Source organism: Gouania willdenowi, chromosome 24 (genome assembly GCF_900634775.1).
Source record: "Gouania willdenowi chromosome 24, fGouWil2.1, whole genome shotgun sequence".
NCBI classification, from domain to species: Eukaryota; Metazoa; Chordata; class Actinopteri; order Blenniiformes; family Gobiesocidae; genus Gouania; species Gouania willdenowi.
Window position 1 is genome coordinate 14,782,085 of NC_041066.1, and position 18,258 is coordinate 14,800,342.

Sequence of the window (18,258 nt, forward strand, 5' to 3'; positions counted from 1 at the left end):
CAGCCATCACTTCAACATGACTTTGATGCAGTGCTGCTATGGCTTCAAGATCATAAACTACTACTTAATCAAATGAAATTTCACTCAATAGAATAGAACATGGAATAACATTTATACCTCTGCCCGTTAGCTTGATCCTGTCTATCTAGATACGTCACCTATCATACCAGTAGAGCAAGTAAAATATCTTGGTCTTATACTTGATTCCACTCTTTCTTTTACCTCTCATATTTATTCTGTTACAAATGAAATCACATATAGTTTCAAATTACTTTAGCGGTCAATTAATTGCTTTAGTTCCCTAGTAAGAAAACAGATTATTACTCAATTATTACTTCCTAATACAGATTACAGTGATATGATTTATCAAAATACCACACTTACTAATCTGCTGCCACTCAGTGTTGTTTATAACAGTCTGTGCAGGTTTATTCTCTGCTGCCCCTTCACAACCAACCACTGTCTGTTGTATCAACACCTGGCCTGGCTTACTCCTTCCTCTTGACGACAGCTTCACTGGTTACTTTTTTATTTTTAAATGCATTCATTTTAGATATTCTGACTATTTGAAACAATATTTAATTCCTTTTAGATCTTCCAATACTTTGAGACACACATCTCAAACATTCTTTATTTATAAAAGCCCTCTGATTGGAATGTTAACCTCCCTCAATATGTTTAAATATGCTCTTGTGTAATACCTTTAAAATGTACGTAACTGTTTTTGAGTCTTCTTGCTCGTGCCTTATATTTGTTAATTCCTTAATTGTTGTTAAAACTTAAATTACCTTCTACAGTTGAGAGCCCTGTGTGTTTGTTGTGTGTATGGTGTGGGTGGGATTGGTGTGTCTGTGTGTGGGAGGTTGGTAACATACTGTAATGTTTGCCTCTATGTGTTATTGTTTGTATTCTGTGAAATGCAAGTGCAGCTGCTTCTGTCTTGTGCATCTCTTTTTGTTTGAACACTACCAAGGACCCCCTTGAAAACGAGCTGGTTCATCTCGAGGGGTTTGTCCTATAAATTAATTGAATTAGATATGCACAATTCTCCGTGGCGCATACACCTGTTTCCTTGTGTTTAAAGTCTCTTTCACATTACAAGGTTAGTTGTTCTTTGAGGGTCAACCATTCCAGTCCTTCCATCTGCCCTTAAGTGATGCATTTACATATTCTGAGCGGAGATTCTGATGAGGGATGCTTTTATATTGATTGAGCTCATTATATTATTTCTGAGAATGAATGTGTGTTAGACCAACACCATGAGATCCTGATCTAGATCAGCAGGTATAGGCTATAGAAGATTGATGAATAAATGGATGTTTATCTTCGTCAGAGAGGTATCATATTATACCGGCATTTATTATCCCCCGCCACAAAATGTGGAAGGGGAATATAGGTTTGAGCTCTGTCCGTCCATCCAAGTTAAAGGGGACAGCTTTTCTCACAAACTGTTTAAGATAGGATAACCAAATTCGGTGTGTGGCTTCAGGGTATCAATACCTTGATGGAGTTTGAAAATGAGAAGCATGTAATTGTGGTGTAGTTGTGTTTTTTTTTTTACTCTGTTATCTTCAAAGGGGACAGTTTTTCTTAGAAAACGCTTAAGATAGTAATTTAATATTCTGATGTGATAATGTTTTTTACGTATACATCTAAGTTAAGTTTAGGACATTTAGGAAAAGGTTGTGAGTTATAATGAGAACCAATCTGGCGAGAGATGTTGATATCAATGTCTTTTTGTGTAGTTGTTGGTTTGTCCGTTATCAGGATTACGTCAAAAATACTTAAAATTTTAAACAAAGAGACCTTACGCTATGGAAGATTTGGTTAAATTTTATATTGATTCAGATCAATACACTCATTCTGGATCAGTTTTATCATCTGTTTGCAATTGACCAAATCTTTATGAAATTTTACTCAGTTATGTCGGGTTGGTTCTTCGATTACCCCATCATGTTTCATCTGGAGCGGATCCAGATTGCGCATTTCATCGCAATTATTCCAAAAAAAAAAAAGGGCGTGCCCATACATTTGTACCTACTTTATCGTTATTGACGATACATATTCTTATAAATGTGAATGATTCTGGTTCAATGATCTGGATCATTGATCCAGGTAGCTGCCAGTATCTGACAAAGATGTTATTTGGTGCTTGGTGGAGGTTTTCTCTCTCTGATTGCTCTTGTGTTGGTTTTACTCTGCTCACTGAAGCAATGGTGACACCTTTTTGCTGGTTTCACTCAGTTTCTCATTTAACACATAAGGTTTGCCCAGTGGTGAAATGTTGTAGAATGTATTCTAATACTTGGTGTTGGGAAACACCAAGTAATAAAAAAAACCAAAACTGCAGCGACTACTGAAATGCCAATAAAATCATAACTTTGTTAAAAGTTCAGAGATTTAAAAAAAAATATTATTATTAATGGCTTTGAGGTGAATAGGAAAAATATGGATCTGTATCCAGATTACAGCACGTGGGACACAGTCAAGGGTGTACTGGCCATATGGCATACCGGGCATTGTCCCGGTAGGCCGGTCCGCTACTTTTTTTTTTTTTTGTCGAGCGAGTGAAGGCAAACAGTAACAGGTGGCTAAAAATGCTCCAAAAGTGGCTAAAATATGGCAATAAAAGAGTTTAAAGTGACTAAAATGGCCCAAAAGCAGTCAAGAATGGCCAAAAAAAGAGCAAACAAAGAGGAACCAGGTGATTTGTGGGCAAAATATAGCAAAAAATAGTTAAAAAGAAAGAGGGTAATATGTGGCAAGCTATAGTGAAAAATGGCAAAAAAAAAAAAAAAAAAAGAAAGTGGAACAAAAAGAGGCAAAATGAACCAAGTGGTATTTATTGGGCAAAAGTTGGCTCATTTGGATGAAAAGTGGCCAAAACATTTTTAAAAAAGATGTTGCAAAAATTGACAAAAAAATGAATAAAAATGGGTAAAAATGGATATTAATTGGCAAAGGGTAGCTAAAGTCTGAAAAAAAGTGTCAGAACTTTTTGAAAAGGGGCAAAAATAGGATAAAGGAAGTAGCAAAATGTGAATGGGTACAATGGGGTTAAAACGTGAACCCCCTTTTAAGGTTTTCTGGGGGAAATAATAATGATAATTAAAATGAAGACACAAAAAGCCACATGCTTCTATGTGGTGTCCTCTGGTAATGTAGTGGGTCTTGTCTGGACACAAAATGCCAGGGATACATTTTTGTCCCAGTCCACCCATGGACACAGTTGACATGGACATGGTTTTTGATGAGTCTGATCTGCTTCTTGTTGCGCTTTGGTCACGACTATAATAACAGGGTGAGGCTGGTCTAGGAGGAGGTGTGTGTGTGTGTGTGTGTGTGTGTGTGTGTGTGTGTGTGCGTGTGTGTGCGTGTGTGTGTGCGTGTGTGTGTGTGTGTGTGTGTGTGTGTGCGTGTGTGTGTGTGTGTGTGTGTGTGTGTGTGTGTGTGTGTGTGTGTGTGTGTGTGTGTTATTAACATCCATCGCTCTAATCATGATGATCCAAGTTCGGATGGGATCCATCCTGGTGATAATTTCTGATCCACGACAAACAGGACCGTCAGTGCGTGTGTCCATTAAAAATTCACATTAAGTTTAGTGCAGATCAGTGGAAGCTGCCGAACCAGGAAGAGAGCGCGCGCGCGCACGTGCACGAACACACACACGGCCACCAACCGTCCTCTCTCTCTCTCTCTCTCTCTCTCTCCCAGTTCCACAGCTCTACCGTCGCACCAGTCCGACCCCCCTCCCCCCCCTTCCTCCTCTCCCTATCTCCGGTTTGTTCGACGGTTACCGGCCGGCTGGCACGCGGAGGAAGCAGTGGCGGAGAGCCCGTAAGTTGGCCCCTCATCGGTGTGTGTTGTTTCCGTTCGGCCCTGGTGATTGTTTGAAGTTGCTCCGGCTGCTGGCCGCTCGTGCACAGGAGAACCGACCGAGCCAGTGTCTGCGCTCGTGCACCGGGAGCGATCCACGGGGCTTCTTCTTCTTCTTCCTCCTCCTCTTCTTCTTCTTCTTCTTCTTCTGCTAAACGTGCGAATACGCAACAGACACCGCGTCCGTAGCTCGGAAATCCCGTCAGTGAGGGTGACCACGAAGGGGTGACGGACTGCCCTTTATTGTGCTTGGTGTGTTTGTGTCTATATGTGTGTGTAGTGTGTAGATTATCGGGTAGCACCCTCCCTCCACTCCCAGCCCCGTATTTAGACCCTGGCTACTTCAGATGGACACTGGCAGCTACGTCAAGCTCCACTGTTTCCCATCCCACAACATTTAGGTCATGCAATGTCCTCCTCATCCTCCACCGATGGTTTTAGGAACCCATTAAAAGTAAACCCGGTGATTTTAAGGTTTTTATTGTCTAATCTCCATGAAAAAACGTCCGCGCGGTGAGCCCGACCACCTCACCCAGATCTCGAATGGTCCTCACGGCTGTACATGGAGGTTGGTCATGGTGGAGGAATGTGGATGAGGTGTGGTGCAGGCTGGTCAGATGTTTTTGACTTTGAATGAGATCTGAACTTTTGCTCTCACTATTATATACTATGATGGATAGTAAACAGCTTCTGTAGGTTTTCTCTGACTGGTGGTGACACCTTCCACACCTATTGATGGGACTCTTTAACCAGAATGAACAAAAAAGTTGATCAAATCTTGATGGGTTTGCTTCATTTTAAATGTTTAAAGATTTTGATTCAGTTTCAAAGAAAATCAACAAACCATGCAGGGGTTATGTGGATGTTTCGATATCGGATATCAGTCCGATATTAGCCTGAAAACGGATATCGTATTCATTCATTTGTGTTTTTTTTTTTCTTTCTCCAATTTATTTTATTTTTTATTTTATTCAAATGTAGAATACTGTAGATATTTTGTTGAAGGTTCACATGTATGCAACCATTTGGTTAATAATAAATGGGTCAGTTTTTCTCATACCTACTGTTACTGTTGTTGTTGTTGTACAAAATGAGTAATTATTATTTTTTTATTAATGCAAAAAGAGAGAGAGGAAAAAAAAGTATGTATGATTCATGCTGATATCGGATCAATGTCGGTATCGGCCGATGCGCAAGGCTGCAATATTGGTATCATATCGGAAATGAAAAAGTTGTATCGGGACATCCCTAAATTACAATATCGCTTATATTGATGATTTTTAAAAAAAAATGTTTTATTGCTTATCTTGTATTAAAATAGTTTTACTGCTTTTGCTATTTCTCAGAAAAGCACAGTTAAGCCGTATTTGCATGGGATTAGTTTTACCTAGGGACCACATGTGATTTGTAATCATTGCGGAGAATGTCTGTGATGTTTATCCCGTGCGAATCGGCCATGTCAGTAATTTGTAAAGTAAAAATTCCCCCGCAAATTACCTACTATATTTTGCTGAACTCCGAGGGCCTGTGATACTACTAATCCAATGCGAATAGGCCTCTCTGTGATTTGGACAGAAATGGGCCGGATCTGATCCGTGATTATGCGTTGTTTTGTTTCCGGGACGCATGTTTATTTACTTTTGGCGAATTTTAAGATTTCTGTGAGCGAATGTTGCGCAATACGCAGCGCGTTGACATCATATCCGGGAGATGTCCGTAAATTTCAGCAAAATCTCAGGCTTTGGTTATTCTGTGCGAATGCGCCACATAAAAAGCAGACGTTGGGAAGGGGGGGTCATTTATTTATTACATGGGGTCCCCACATAATACTTATCCTGTGCAAATGGGGCGATGGATCACTGAGTACGTACTAACCCAGACCTTCACCATACTATGTATGGTTGGCAAAATGACAATAAGGCTTGATTTGATTTAAAACAAGCGACATTACAAAACTCACTCACACATGCTGTCCTTTATAGGAGAAAAAGCCAAAAGTAGCATATATTGTGGAGCTGTTTGTTCATAAATGTGCCTATGTGGAATTTTGCATCAGCAAATTGAACCCAGAATTGTCTTTTTGGTAAGACTTTATTCAAATTAAAATTATTGAGATTTATATCGTTATATTGCCATTTTGAGAAAAATATCCAGATATGAGTTTTGGTCCATATCGCCCAGCGTTGGTAAGAAGTCAACAAATTCACGCATTAGTGATCCTGGTCTTCCTGTTTGGCTTTTGGCATGGATGGATATCCTCATCACCGTCATGAAACATGTATGATTGCTTTATTGGAGCGGAGTAGATGTGCGTACATGATTCAATCTTTTTTTTTTTTTTTTTTTTTTTGGTTTTCCTCGTGAAGTTAGTGCTGCCTTTATAATAACTAAGATGGTTTCTTCCTAAACATCAGGATAAGTTGGTGTAGAATCTGGATGTTTTTCATCAGTTCTGATTTTCTCAGTGTAATTATTACTCTGTAAATGACTTACAAACCTTCGTTGTTAGCTTGGGTTCTAGAAAACTGTGACCCATTAAATGAAGATAGATGTAGGCCATAGATGTAAAGTTTTTGTTATAGAATATAGAGAAAGTATTTTATGAACTTTATTGGGACTCAGTTTTGATACTCTTGCTGATTTTTCTGCACTCATTTCCTGGTTTCTTCATTTATGTGCGACGTAGCAGACTTTTCTTGTAAAGTGATCATTGATTCCTCGCCATCTATAGATGAGATAGTGCATGTGTTAATGAGCCATAGTGTTAATTTGTTCATGTGTGATGAGTTTGTTGCGCAGTGGTTGCACATAGTAATTTGCCGTTGTAAAATTGTTTGTTTCTGTTCTTCTTCTTATTCAATATATTTATATTTATGAAAAAAGAAGCAGTTTGATGCAGGTCAATTACAAGCCTTACTAAGAGCAAATTATGGGCCCTGAGGTTTTTTTTTAATTTTATATGCAAAGTTGTTTTTAAAGTAAGTCCATGATTATTACAGTACATCTTTAGAAAAATATGGATCCATGTTTTTGCATTTTAGTAATAATGTCTGCATATGCTTTGTAATTTCAATACCTGGCGTCGTTTCTGGCTATACGCGGAGAATACAATTCTCTTCTCTCAATGTTCACACACCTCAGCAGCAGCAGCAACTCAGTGTCACTTACAGCAGCCCAAACGGAGGCTGCTGCGCGCACGCAAACAACACATGCACCACAGAGTTCTCGTGTAACAATTACAAATCAAACATAATGTAAATCAAGCAGCAGTAATTACCTTTCAAGCAGAAAAGTCATCTTCTACTCCTCCAGACCATACACTGTAAAAAAGACGTCGCTCCAGCCCGGGAAAGGGGTAGGGACTGTGAGCAACAGCTGTCAAATAGTTAATCAAACACAATCCTGGCTCTGATTGGTTCTTTTTGCTCGGTCGTGGTGCATTCTGGCAATCTGCCAAAGGCTGCAGAAGCAGCAGGGACTCAATGAGAATTTTTTTCACACAAACTACTAGTTTGATGTAAAGTTGTCCTTACATAGTGACAGCTTTAGCAAATATGACAAAAAGTCACTTTTATAAGAGTTGCAGACTGCACCTTTAAACAGGTGGCTTAATTTTTCATTCATCACATATTGTGCAAAATGTCGTGTGATTTCAGTTTTTGCTTTTGCCACACTTTTTAGTTAACTCCATTATCCATTTATTAAGCATGTTTGGCACATGATGAAGAAGTTTAATAACCAGTAATGGCAAGGGATTAGGTAAAGCCGATGAAACAGAAACAAAATGAAAATCAGTAAACTCTGAAATGGAATTAGGAACATTTTTAAAGGTAAAATTTGGAACTCGAAATGGGTAAAGGTGTATATTATCCAGCAGAGATTAGGTTGCTCTCTCAATTTATCCTATTCCTTTTTAAACTTCTGGTCATTTCACTGTATTTGTCTCTTTGAATATACTCAAATACCACGTTCAACAATTGCTAATGCCATTTCAATTCCTTGATTGTGTAACCACTCAAATAATCTAATAATACCCTGAAACTGCGCTGTACTCCCATGTAAATCCACTCCTCAGATCCCCAAGAATCTCCACAAGTATGACGATAATAACCTGAATTGAATTTCCGATGCATCCTACAGGTATTGTAAATGGAAATTATACTTTACTGTTGTATTTAAGCCTTTATTTACTGAAGGGTTTGTGACGGAGATCAGGAGTGGTTACACAACTACATCACTTATACATGCAGTATCAGCGGAGCAGGCTAGAGCCTCATGGTGGTGTATGATAAACCTCTAATTAAATGTTCAGGTTCACGTGTAGGGTTAAGTGCAGCTCTACAAAATAAATGGTCTCTTTCCAGTATAGACGGATTCTTTGCTTTTAATCGTGTCACGATACCCTTTAATTGTACAGTCAACCTGTCAGCAGGTCCCTCCCATGTAATGATTTCTTAATCTGCTCAATCTTTACCTTGTTATCCCTTTTCATGCATTTTTTTTGTTCGAGTGGATCTCTTTTAATGAGTTGGATCTGCTGCTTGTGGTAGGTTAAATGTGTCATGCTTTTAGTGCGACGCCGGTGTCTCCTTTGGTGCTGTTGAATCAAGTGAGATTCGGTGTTATACTTAACTGGTCTCATCATTGCAAAATAGTGTTCTGTTGCGTGCGCTGTTTGAAGCTCTTAGAGGAACCGACGAGCTGTTTTTCAACCAATTAGAGCTCGAGTTGAAGGTCATTGATCTTCCTATAAATGTGAAATTACTTCCTGAAGATCACTGAGCCTAACTGTATTTAAATAAGTAAATTGCTATTTGGCCAGGACGGAAGATAATATCTTACAGGTTATTCCCTCCAGTGTTTCCGCACATACTTTGCACAGGCTGCTGGTGGAAAAATGTTCTCTCCTCTTTTCTTTTCAAAAGAGAGCAAGAAACTATCTGCTGCAGCTTTTTAAGGAACGTACCATAAATCTTGGTATAAGATTAACTTTTTGCATCATCTTACAAATATTGACCTTTACCTTTAAATAGAACATTTAAAAAATGTTTAAAATACCTTTTTCAAAGAACGTGGCTGCATCAGATGTGATTTCATGTTTATTTGCAAATGAAAATCAATAGTGCCAATGTGTATAAAAACCTTATTGTGTGCTTTTTAGAGAAAAAAGTACATTTTCAAGGTTTTTTTCAAGTTTTGGCTGTGACTGTAGCTTAACAATTACTTATTTGTTTGTGGAATCATATATGTAACAAAATGTATTATTATCATTAATAAGATTGTGTATGGAACTTGGAATTTCCATGTCAAAAATTATACTCTCTGAGTTCAACCGAGTACAGCGGCAGCACCTCAAAATATCTCAAACGTGGCTGACCGCTATAATATTAGATTTGTTTTCTGACTTTCCCAAGTAGAAGCTTCGACTTTGGGTGACGTTCCAAGTCAAATATTCAAGTAGGAGGTCGGAAAATTCTGAGTTCTGAGTTGCGTGAAACGCAGCATTAGATCACGTTGGTAGATCGCGTTTGATCACGCTAGATTTCTGGCTTAGAGGGACATTGTGGATGGACAGAATGATTACGTGTGTGATTTGCTGTGTTGACATTATCACAGTACGATTAAAACTGTTCATTGGCCTGATTTATCTTTATGTGTGGGTTCTGTTACATATTAAAAAAAAATCTTTGGATTTAGGAACATCCTTGTACATTGCTTAAGTATGGGGAAATATATACTGTATACAATTCGATTTTATCAGATTTGATAAACCATGCTATTAGGGATGCACCGAAATGAAAATTTGTGGCCGAAGCTGAATAAAATATAAACGCTTGGCCGAATACCAAATAATATTGAATGCGAAGTTTTTCACAATTTTTTTTAATGGTGCATAAATAGCCTAGAATACATTTTCAGACATGTTTTTTTTTAAAGAAAGTAAATGTTTATTGAACGGAAAGCTGTAAGCGGAAAGGAGAGAGTCTGGCTGTGTTTGTGTGTGTAAAGGAGGAGCTGCTGCTCTGCTTCTGCAGCAACGCGCACAAACTTTTCTGACTCTTGATCACTGCATGTTGTTTGATTGCCTTACACGCTGCTATCCGGCCTTGCTTTTAACTTACTAAACCGAAGGCTGAATGTTGCTTTTTTTCCAATATTTGGAGGCCAAATGTTCTGTGCATCCCTACTTGATATATATATATATATATATATACACACACCACTAGTAGCAATATATTACTTACGCAAATGTCGTTTGGTCTAACATTTATTTCTACTGCACATGAAGTTGCACTAACCTTCTGGGAAGAAATATCAATTTTCAATGTTGCCACAAAAAAGAAAAATTGTGATATATATTGAATCAATAGATTTCACCACCCTTGATCACAAAACTATTATTTGATTTAATTTTTTCATAAATCCCTAATACAAGTAGTGACAGCTTACATGTTTAGACTTAAGCATATTTGTTCATTAACCAACTTTTACCCAGGTTAAAACGTGAGACATTGAAACATTAGATATTGCCAAACTAAAGCTATAGGGCAAAAAGAGGAACCCAGAGAGAACATGCAAATTCCATTCAAAGGGGCTGGAGCTTTAACCCTCAAATTCAAAGTCTTTCACAGCTTTTATTGTTTGTTGATGAATGAGTCAAATGATTAAATGATTTCACAGCGAGAGCGGGGGATCGTCATGCAGTGTAAGATGTAAAGAGTCTCTCTCTTCACACAATGAGAATATTAAGCCGAGTTATGTGAAGCCATTAAATGGAGCGATTAAAAATGTCACTTGTTTTAAATAGCTTTTTTGTCAGCTTGCTTATTTGTCTTGTTCCACGGAGCCAAGCTCATTGATGTAGTCAAGATTTTTGACATTTTCCCTTCAGACTAAACATCTCAGACTGCACAATTGGCCTTAACAAGCTGTTACTTGCATGCTGTGTGCACGCTGGGTGATAAGGCAACAAGTTCAGTAAATGAATTCAGAGCGCATCAGATCCTACGCACAAACGCACTCACACACATCACATGCACTCAGATTAATGAAAGGATGCTAAACGAATGCTGGAGCTTGTCATATGATCCACCGAATGATCACATGATCACAAATGCATACAGCTGAGTGCTAATTATTAAGCGTATTTATGTACTGAATCAGATATAACTGTGGTTGTGTTTGGTTATCACCTCAGAATCAGAAAGAATTTTATTCACCAGGTAGAGTTTAAAATAGCAGCACAAGGAATTTAACTTGGTAGTTGGAGCGAAGAACACACATCAACACACCGAGGTGACCTGAAGCCTCATGGAGTCTATGTATGTGTCTTACTTCTTTCGTAGTGTGTCACATTAAGGGGAAGAAATCTAAATTCATTATTGATCTGAAGGAAAATAAGCAGACATATTTTAAAATCTGGGGGTCCACCTCCTAAAGGCATCTTACCTGTTGCATTCTGGGATTTTGGTTTTTCAGATGGAAGGCATGGAGAGAGACTGTTTCGGCCAGTTATACTGTAAATAAAACTTGGATACTGCAGTAGATTCATACGGGTTGCTACTGAATTGCTAGTGATTTTATTCTGTTAAAATGTGATTTTTCTTTTGTACAGCTCCTCCTAATTATTGTGTCAGTGAGTGTGTGTCCAAATGTTGAAGTAACTGCACCTTTAAACAGTGAAAGCCACTAAACAGGTGGCAAGCCTTATGAGGGGGGTGGATATTTTATATGTATGTATTTGTAATTTGGTCCAAATATTGTATGTAGTATTTCAAAGCACTCTCGTCATTAAAATTACGTCAGTTCCTTCAGCATACATTTTAAGACTATGTCAATAATTCACTTTATCACTAAGTGGCAGTATGTTGCACTACGGGGCTGTAATGTGGTATTTTGTGCATTGTTTGGTGTGCTGCAAGAATTCTTTCAAAGTGTGCGGTGGACAGTTTGGAAACACGATTAAATATATATATGGAGGTGTGGTCATTAAATAGCTATAATCTTTAGCTCTGATCACTTGTCTGTCTTGTGTTTCTAGGCCCAAGACTTAAGCATGTGACGACTCGTCACAAGACAAAAAAGCTCCCAGAGCAACAGCAGTGCAAAGTGGTGGGACAACTGCAGCCTGTGGCCACCAGATGGCACTATGGAAGGTGCTTGGCCTGAGCGCACTTTACGGTTCGGCAGGACAAAGAAAATAAAGGAGGTTGTCAAATTAGGGAAAGGCATGGACAAGAAGATGGACAAGAAGAAAAGAAGAACTGAGACATCAGAAAGGACCAGAAAGCTGGACCGGAAGCATGACAAAAAAAGGGCCAGAAAGTCGTACCCTCTGCGGGCAAGACCAGTTAGTTCCGATGGAGAAGGGCTGAGTTGTCATGTCCTACTTACTCGACTGGAGGAAAGCATTTGTGAAAAAGATTGTTCCAAAAATAGGGAAGGTAAAAAAGGCAGAAGAAAGTCAATAAAATCCAGAGCCAAAAAAGAGGGCAAGTCATCATTAAAGCCCAAGAAAAAACCCAGCACTTCAGTTGGAATTGAATGCACTAGTTTTGGAGTTTTTCTACCACGTAAGCGCAGGCTGGCCTCTTTAAATGCTGAGGCAGTGAACAGTTTACTTCTTGAGAGGCCCATTGACCAACAACCAGTAGCCAAACAGGCAAGGAGACAGGATGAGTCCACATTCAGAGGGGATACCTTGGATAGTGATCCTTCCAAAAGAAATGTTAGTGGTGGATTGAAGGCTTCACGTGGAAACATCAGTAAAGTTGTCTCTGCTACTAAACGTGTGTTGTGCCAAAATTCGAAGCCAGTCAAAACGACCAAAGTCACCCGAGGTGAGAGTATGTGGATGAGTCGCGAGCATCTGGATACCCCTGCTCCAAGACGATTGGCTGGACTAAATGCTGCCGCTTTGCTCAAGTTAACAAGTTTGTCTGCTACTAGTAAACAGAGAGTAAAGGCGACGCCCACGGCTACTGTCACATCAGACAACAAAGCTCCTGCTGCTGTTTCAACCCCAAAGCAACATTCCAGGGTCAAACTCACTCAAAAGGAACAAGCACAGAAAAAGAGAATTAAAAATGTCCCTCCCCAAAACACTGGCTACACAGTTTGTAAGAATAAGGCTGACTTTGAGCCCAAGGTGGATTGGGACCCAGGCAACTGCACTCATCGACTAACCAAACCGGGCTACCAGGCACGCAGCATGTTAGCATACCCACTGAAGCAAGTTAAGGAAGAACAGCTGGAGACTGAACTCGGCCCATACTACTGTTGCCCCCCAGAGGGCTCTGTGGAGTACTGCCACCGCCTAGCCTTCTTTCTAGGCCAGAAGCCCTACGGGGAGTCGGACGATCAACCACTTAACTCGGCTATGACCCCCGTGAAACGCGAGTGCCTAGTAACTCCCCAATCCCTAACGCATTCCCACTCTCATACGACCCTTGCCCTCAGCCCACACCCCTGTCTCTGTACCGCAGACCACTGCTTCTCCAGCTATTACGTCCACATCGCCCATCCACCACACACTGGAACAACATCAACCTCCATGTCTTCGCAAGCTCTGAACTTTGCATCGCCCAGCTTGTGTCCAAATCGTGTCACCGATTCCAAACTTTTGACACAGCGGGTGCCAGACCCTTTGGGCCTTGCCCAGCCCGTTTGCTGCAACTCCATGACTTCGCCCTGTTATGGAGAGGCCTGTGGAATCAGTGGCTACACCTACAGAGCCATGCCTCCTGTCACCAGCACGGCTTGTTCTTTCCGCACAGGATGCATTGGATGTTCACACACCATCAAAACAGGCAAGTGGAGAAGCGGTATTGTTCACAGTCAATGAGAATACCATAGTTTGTTTTTAATGAATTTATTCTGCTGTGTTACAAGTTTTTGTCCTCATTTGGGAAGTTTAATGTTAAAATTTACCTAAAGCCGGATCTATCTTTCACAAGGTGGCCACATTGTTTTTTTTATTTAATCCAAAGTAAGTTCATAAGCAATCCAGGCAATGTATTCAAAGAAATGTAATGCAACTGTTTGGTAAACTTGGATGAATACAATTTCAACAAAATAACAGTCATTGTTCACTTTTGCAGAGGGTTACTCCTCCCCTCAGGTTGATCACAGCTCCTCCCTTCTGGTTCCCAACACTATGCCTATCTCGAGTTGCCCTATATCCCCTGCGCCCACCTCCACTCAGACCAAACCCCACCTGCTAAGCCCCCTGTCTGGACGAGACCAGGCAAAGACCAGGTTAAAACTAGCCAAGGAATGTCCCCCCAAGAGCACCAAGGCCTCCAAGGACTCCCTGTCCATCGGGCGCACACGTCTGATGAGAAAACTACCATCACCAGTGCCAAGCCTCAGCAGCACCAAACAAAAGAGAATCAACCGCAGACGTGCCACCAACGGCTGGCAGCCCGTTGGAATGCCAGTTGAGAGGGAGGTCTTTATTGCGGTAGGTTATTTGGTAGTGCGGGTCAGGGTTTTGGATCCTAGCAAGTAATTAGTTACTCTGTGCCAGAATATCTGCTGAGAAACTATTTCTATCCTGTGTTTTTATCAAAACCTGCCAGCATTCATTCATCTGCCTAACAGAAAGAGGAAAAAAGGTCTGCTCTCTAGGGAGAAGATAATTGTGTTTTGACCACACAGCTCCGTGTGACAGATCTTTTTTTGTCTTTATAATGAGAATTATATCCGTCCCTAATAGTATTTCCCTGCTTGTGTGCGTTCTGTCTCAGGGAGAGGATGAGACAGCCCTTCGGCAATGTTATGAAGGAGTTGAGAGAGACGGTGAAGTGATTCGTGTCAGAGACACCGTGCTGCTTAGATCGGGCCCCAGGAAGAAGTCTCTCCCATTTGTTGCCAAGATATCAGCACTGTGGGAAGACCCGAAAACAGGTAGAGGAGACGAAAGAGATACGATGTATATGGCCAGAGATGGATACTCGATTGGGTCAAAAACAACATTTTTTGTTTGTTTGTGTTTGTGTGTACATGTATGTTATCTATCAGGAGAACTGATGATGAGCCTTTTTTGGTACTACCGACCAGAGCACACCCAGGGAGGCCGAGATCCCAGCGCACACTGTGAGGTGAGGCTTCAGTGACTGGGGAAAAAAAATCTGTCTCCTGCCTCCTAGTAAATAGCTGCAGTGATTATAAACACTTTTCACAACTGTTATGCTCAACGTGCAAAGGAAGTTAAATAAATAAATTAAATTACTTGATGCCTACAGTATCTTCTGCTAAAGCTGTTGGTAAATTTATAAAAAAATTGTTGCTAAAAGCAAAGCTTAGTAGAATGGTCTCCTGATTGTCTCCCAGTCCAATACATAAGCCATAACAAACTCCTTGGTGGACGAATACATGATGCAGCGCAGCATCACTTCTGTTCTAGCGACTAGATTTGACATTGAAACATTTCACAATGGGGCGACCGTGGCTTATTTGTAGACGGGGTTGTCTTCTGATTGAGAGGTTTGGGGTTTGATCCCAGTCTATATGTCGAAGTGTCCTTGGGCAAGACACTGAACTCTGAGTTGCTCCCAGTGGTTGACCAGCACCTTTCAGCTCAGTCCCATTGGTGTGTGAATGAGCAAATATTGTAAAGCGCTTTGGGGTTACTTTAGTGTAGTCATAAAAGCGCTGTATAAATCAAGTCCATTTACCATTTTACCATTTACAACCTTTCAGAGACTGGAATTGTCTCTGAAAGGTTTCAGATATGTCATTTCTTTGGAATTACTAAATGCTGAGAAAATAAAGATGGGCTGCCTTTAAACCGTATTTTGTCTGTAACCTTTTTCTTGCATTTGATGTGTTATTTCAAGTTGAAGCAGGCCTTTAGTTTTTAATATTAAATTGAATTTGCTTCTTTGGTAGATATCATTCGTAGCTTGGTTTTTCATACTCATTTAGATAGTTTTATCTTTTTTATTTTTAAACCTATTCATTGTTGTTACACGAGAGGGCTAACAGCTAATTTGTTAAATTCAGATGCTTAAATGACCGAGCACAGGCTGGTTTAAAAAAAATGTTGAGAATAAAGTCCCAAATTATTTACCTATGTTGAAAAGTTTGACATTCATAAACGTTATGTTTTTAGTTTTCTACAAAAATGTTTTTGTGCGTGTTAGATTTAGTAAGCACTGTCGTTCAGAATAGATCAATGTGAAATATGAATTCCTGGTCGTAGAAAGACAGTTTTCGAGTTTTTATTCCAACACACCAGAATCCAATGATTTACGCGCTGCTCATTACTACCAGGTGTGTTGAACGAGACGACTTTTGCTATCGACCAATAGCTCGCCTGGACCCGTAATGAGGAATCCTACTCTATTGATTAGGATTGCTAATATGTTTATAATTTATGAATAATTTTTTTTATTTCTATCATTATATTCATATTCATAAATACATTTGAACTGGATTTATCATTAGCCCCGTGTTGTAGTGGTTAGCACTTCTGTTGCACAGTAGGACAACTCTGAGTTTGACTACCAGGACTTATATGGGCTGAGATTGTGCCACTAGAAATTGAATTTGAAAGTAACAACTTGAAATTGAATTTACAGTTTCGAAACTGAATTAGTAATTTCAAATTTTGAAAGTAACAACTTTAAGTTGAATTTTTGTAGACATAAACAGGAGTTCCATGAATCAGTGATTGATTGCTCAACTTCGCCGACCAGAAGTGTGTCTTCTTGTTGTGAAAATTAAATCTTGTTGGATTTTTTCTTTCTTATTATGAATTTTATATTTTGATAATCGCATTGAGATGACTTTGTCGTAATTTGCGCTATACAAATAAAGTTGAATTGAATTGCGTGCAGTGAATCTGAATTTGAGAAGCAGAAATATATTGAATTTCAGAATGAGAATCAGAATTCCTTTATTAATCCCAGGGGGAAATTGCTTTTTTTTTTTTTTACAGCCACTTTATGAAAACTAAAATCACAAATAAAAGAATAAAACGTTTAACGAAGATGGAAGAAAGAATAAACGTTAATCATACACTTATTTAAGTAAAAGACTGTTTAAAAATAAGGATCAGATACACACGCATTACAGTAGTAAAAAATAAAAAAATACAAATTTTGGAATGTACTAAGATTATTTTTTTTCATCAAGCAAAATACAATTTCAAGTTACAAATTCAGTTGCAAAACGGTAAATTACTACAAATCTCTCAGCCCATAGACTTAAGACTTTACTATGTTGTTATATTTTTCTTTTTTTTTTTTTAAATCTTCATCTCATGTATGAATATTAATGAATTACACATTCTTTATCCATAATCATAACAATGTATTTGTTATAAAGTTAGGCATTAAATAAATGAAAGCTGAAGTTTTGTTAGTAGGGATTTTCTCATGGATTCTTCATCAGCAGACCTGTACAGGATCCAGCAGGTACTGAAGATGTAATTTAGTCAATAAAATCTGTAAAATTCTCTGATATCAATGATGCAGGCATTTCAAATATTTCCGAGTATGCCTCGATGAAGGTTTTGTGTGTTTTTCTTGCGCAAGAAAACAATATGCCTGGGAAAAGTGCACAAAACTGCTGGCCTGTACACAAATATGTCTACGGCGTCTGTCTGTTGCCGGAGACGTCATTATCTCTCTGTCAGCAGCCCTGGAAACTGTTGATAGTCGGCTTTTCTCTGCAGTCTAACCACAATGCCAAAAAAAGATGATATCACTGCGACCTTAGACTTTCACAGATCATCAGCCAGTCAGCGTTGTGGTGCAGTGCAGCAGTGGACGGCTTCATTAACCAAACTTGTCTGCATCTTGGTCTGGTAGAAAACGATGGCGGCACACGTGATGTGACGCAATCCTGGTGTTTATGATGTAAAGCAAGTGAAAACAATGAGAAAGAGGCGACACTAATGCCCACTTTTGCTTTCAGAATGAGATTTTCGCCTCTCGGCATCAGGATGAAAACAGTGTGGCCTGCATAGAAGACAGGTGCTATGTCCTCCCACTCGCCCAGTACTGTAGGTAAGTGAGGACACTGGTAGATATTTCTCCTAATTAACACCTCAGCTTCTCATTGGTAATTGGTTTTAAGAGGACACCAAACCATGACATACCGAGGAACAGGGTCGGGGTCAATTATAATTGTAATTTTGAAATTGATAACTAATTGCAAATATGGGGTAATCATAATTTTAATTGTAATTTTTAAAAATCTGTTGCTGACCTAATCCTAATTAAATTGTAATTGAGTTTAGATAATTGACTTTGTAATTGTAATTGTCATGAAAATTCGATATGAAATGCCAATTATAATTTAACGCAGTGATTCTCAACTGGTGGGTCGGGACCCAAAAGTGGGTCGCGGACCTGTATTGGGTGGGTCGCGGAC

At 39.4% G+C, this 18,258-nt stretch overlaps 1 protein-coding gene across 2 annotated transcripts in view; it reads left to right on the forward strand.

The window, feature by feature from the left end:
- LOC114457522 (bromo adjacent homology domain-containing 1 protein) overlaps positions 1–18,258 on the forward strand; it is a 32,509-nt gene that overhangs the window by 13,043 nt on the left and 1,208 nt on the right. The window contains exons 1-6 of one of the 2 annotated variants that reach the window (XM_028439449.1): positions 3,735–3,837; positions 11,918–13,685; positions 13,977–14,338; positions 14,625–14,784; positions 14,899–14,978; positions 17,800–17,891. In XM_028439449.1, coding sequence (XP_028295250.1) covers positions 12,026–13,685; positions 13,977–14,338; positions 14,625–14,784; positions 14,899–14,978; positions 17,800–17,891 — 2,354 coding nt within the window. In that variant the 5' untranslated portion in view covers positions 3,735–3,837; positions 11,918–12,025. Of the gene's footprint in view, positions 1–3,734; positions 3,838–11,917; positions 13,686–13,976; positions 14,339–14,624; positions 14,785–14,898; positions 14,979–17,799; positions 17,892–18,258 lie in introns of those variants that run through there. The other variant, XM_028439447.1, reaches the window with a different exon arrangement.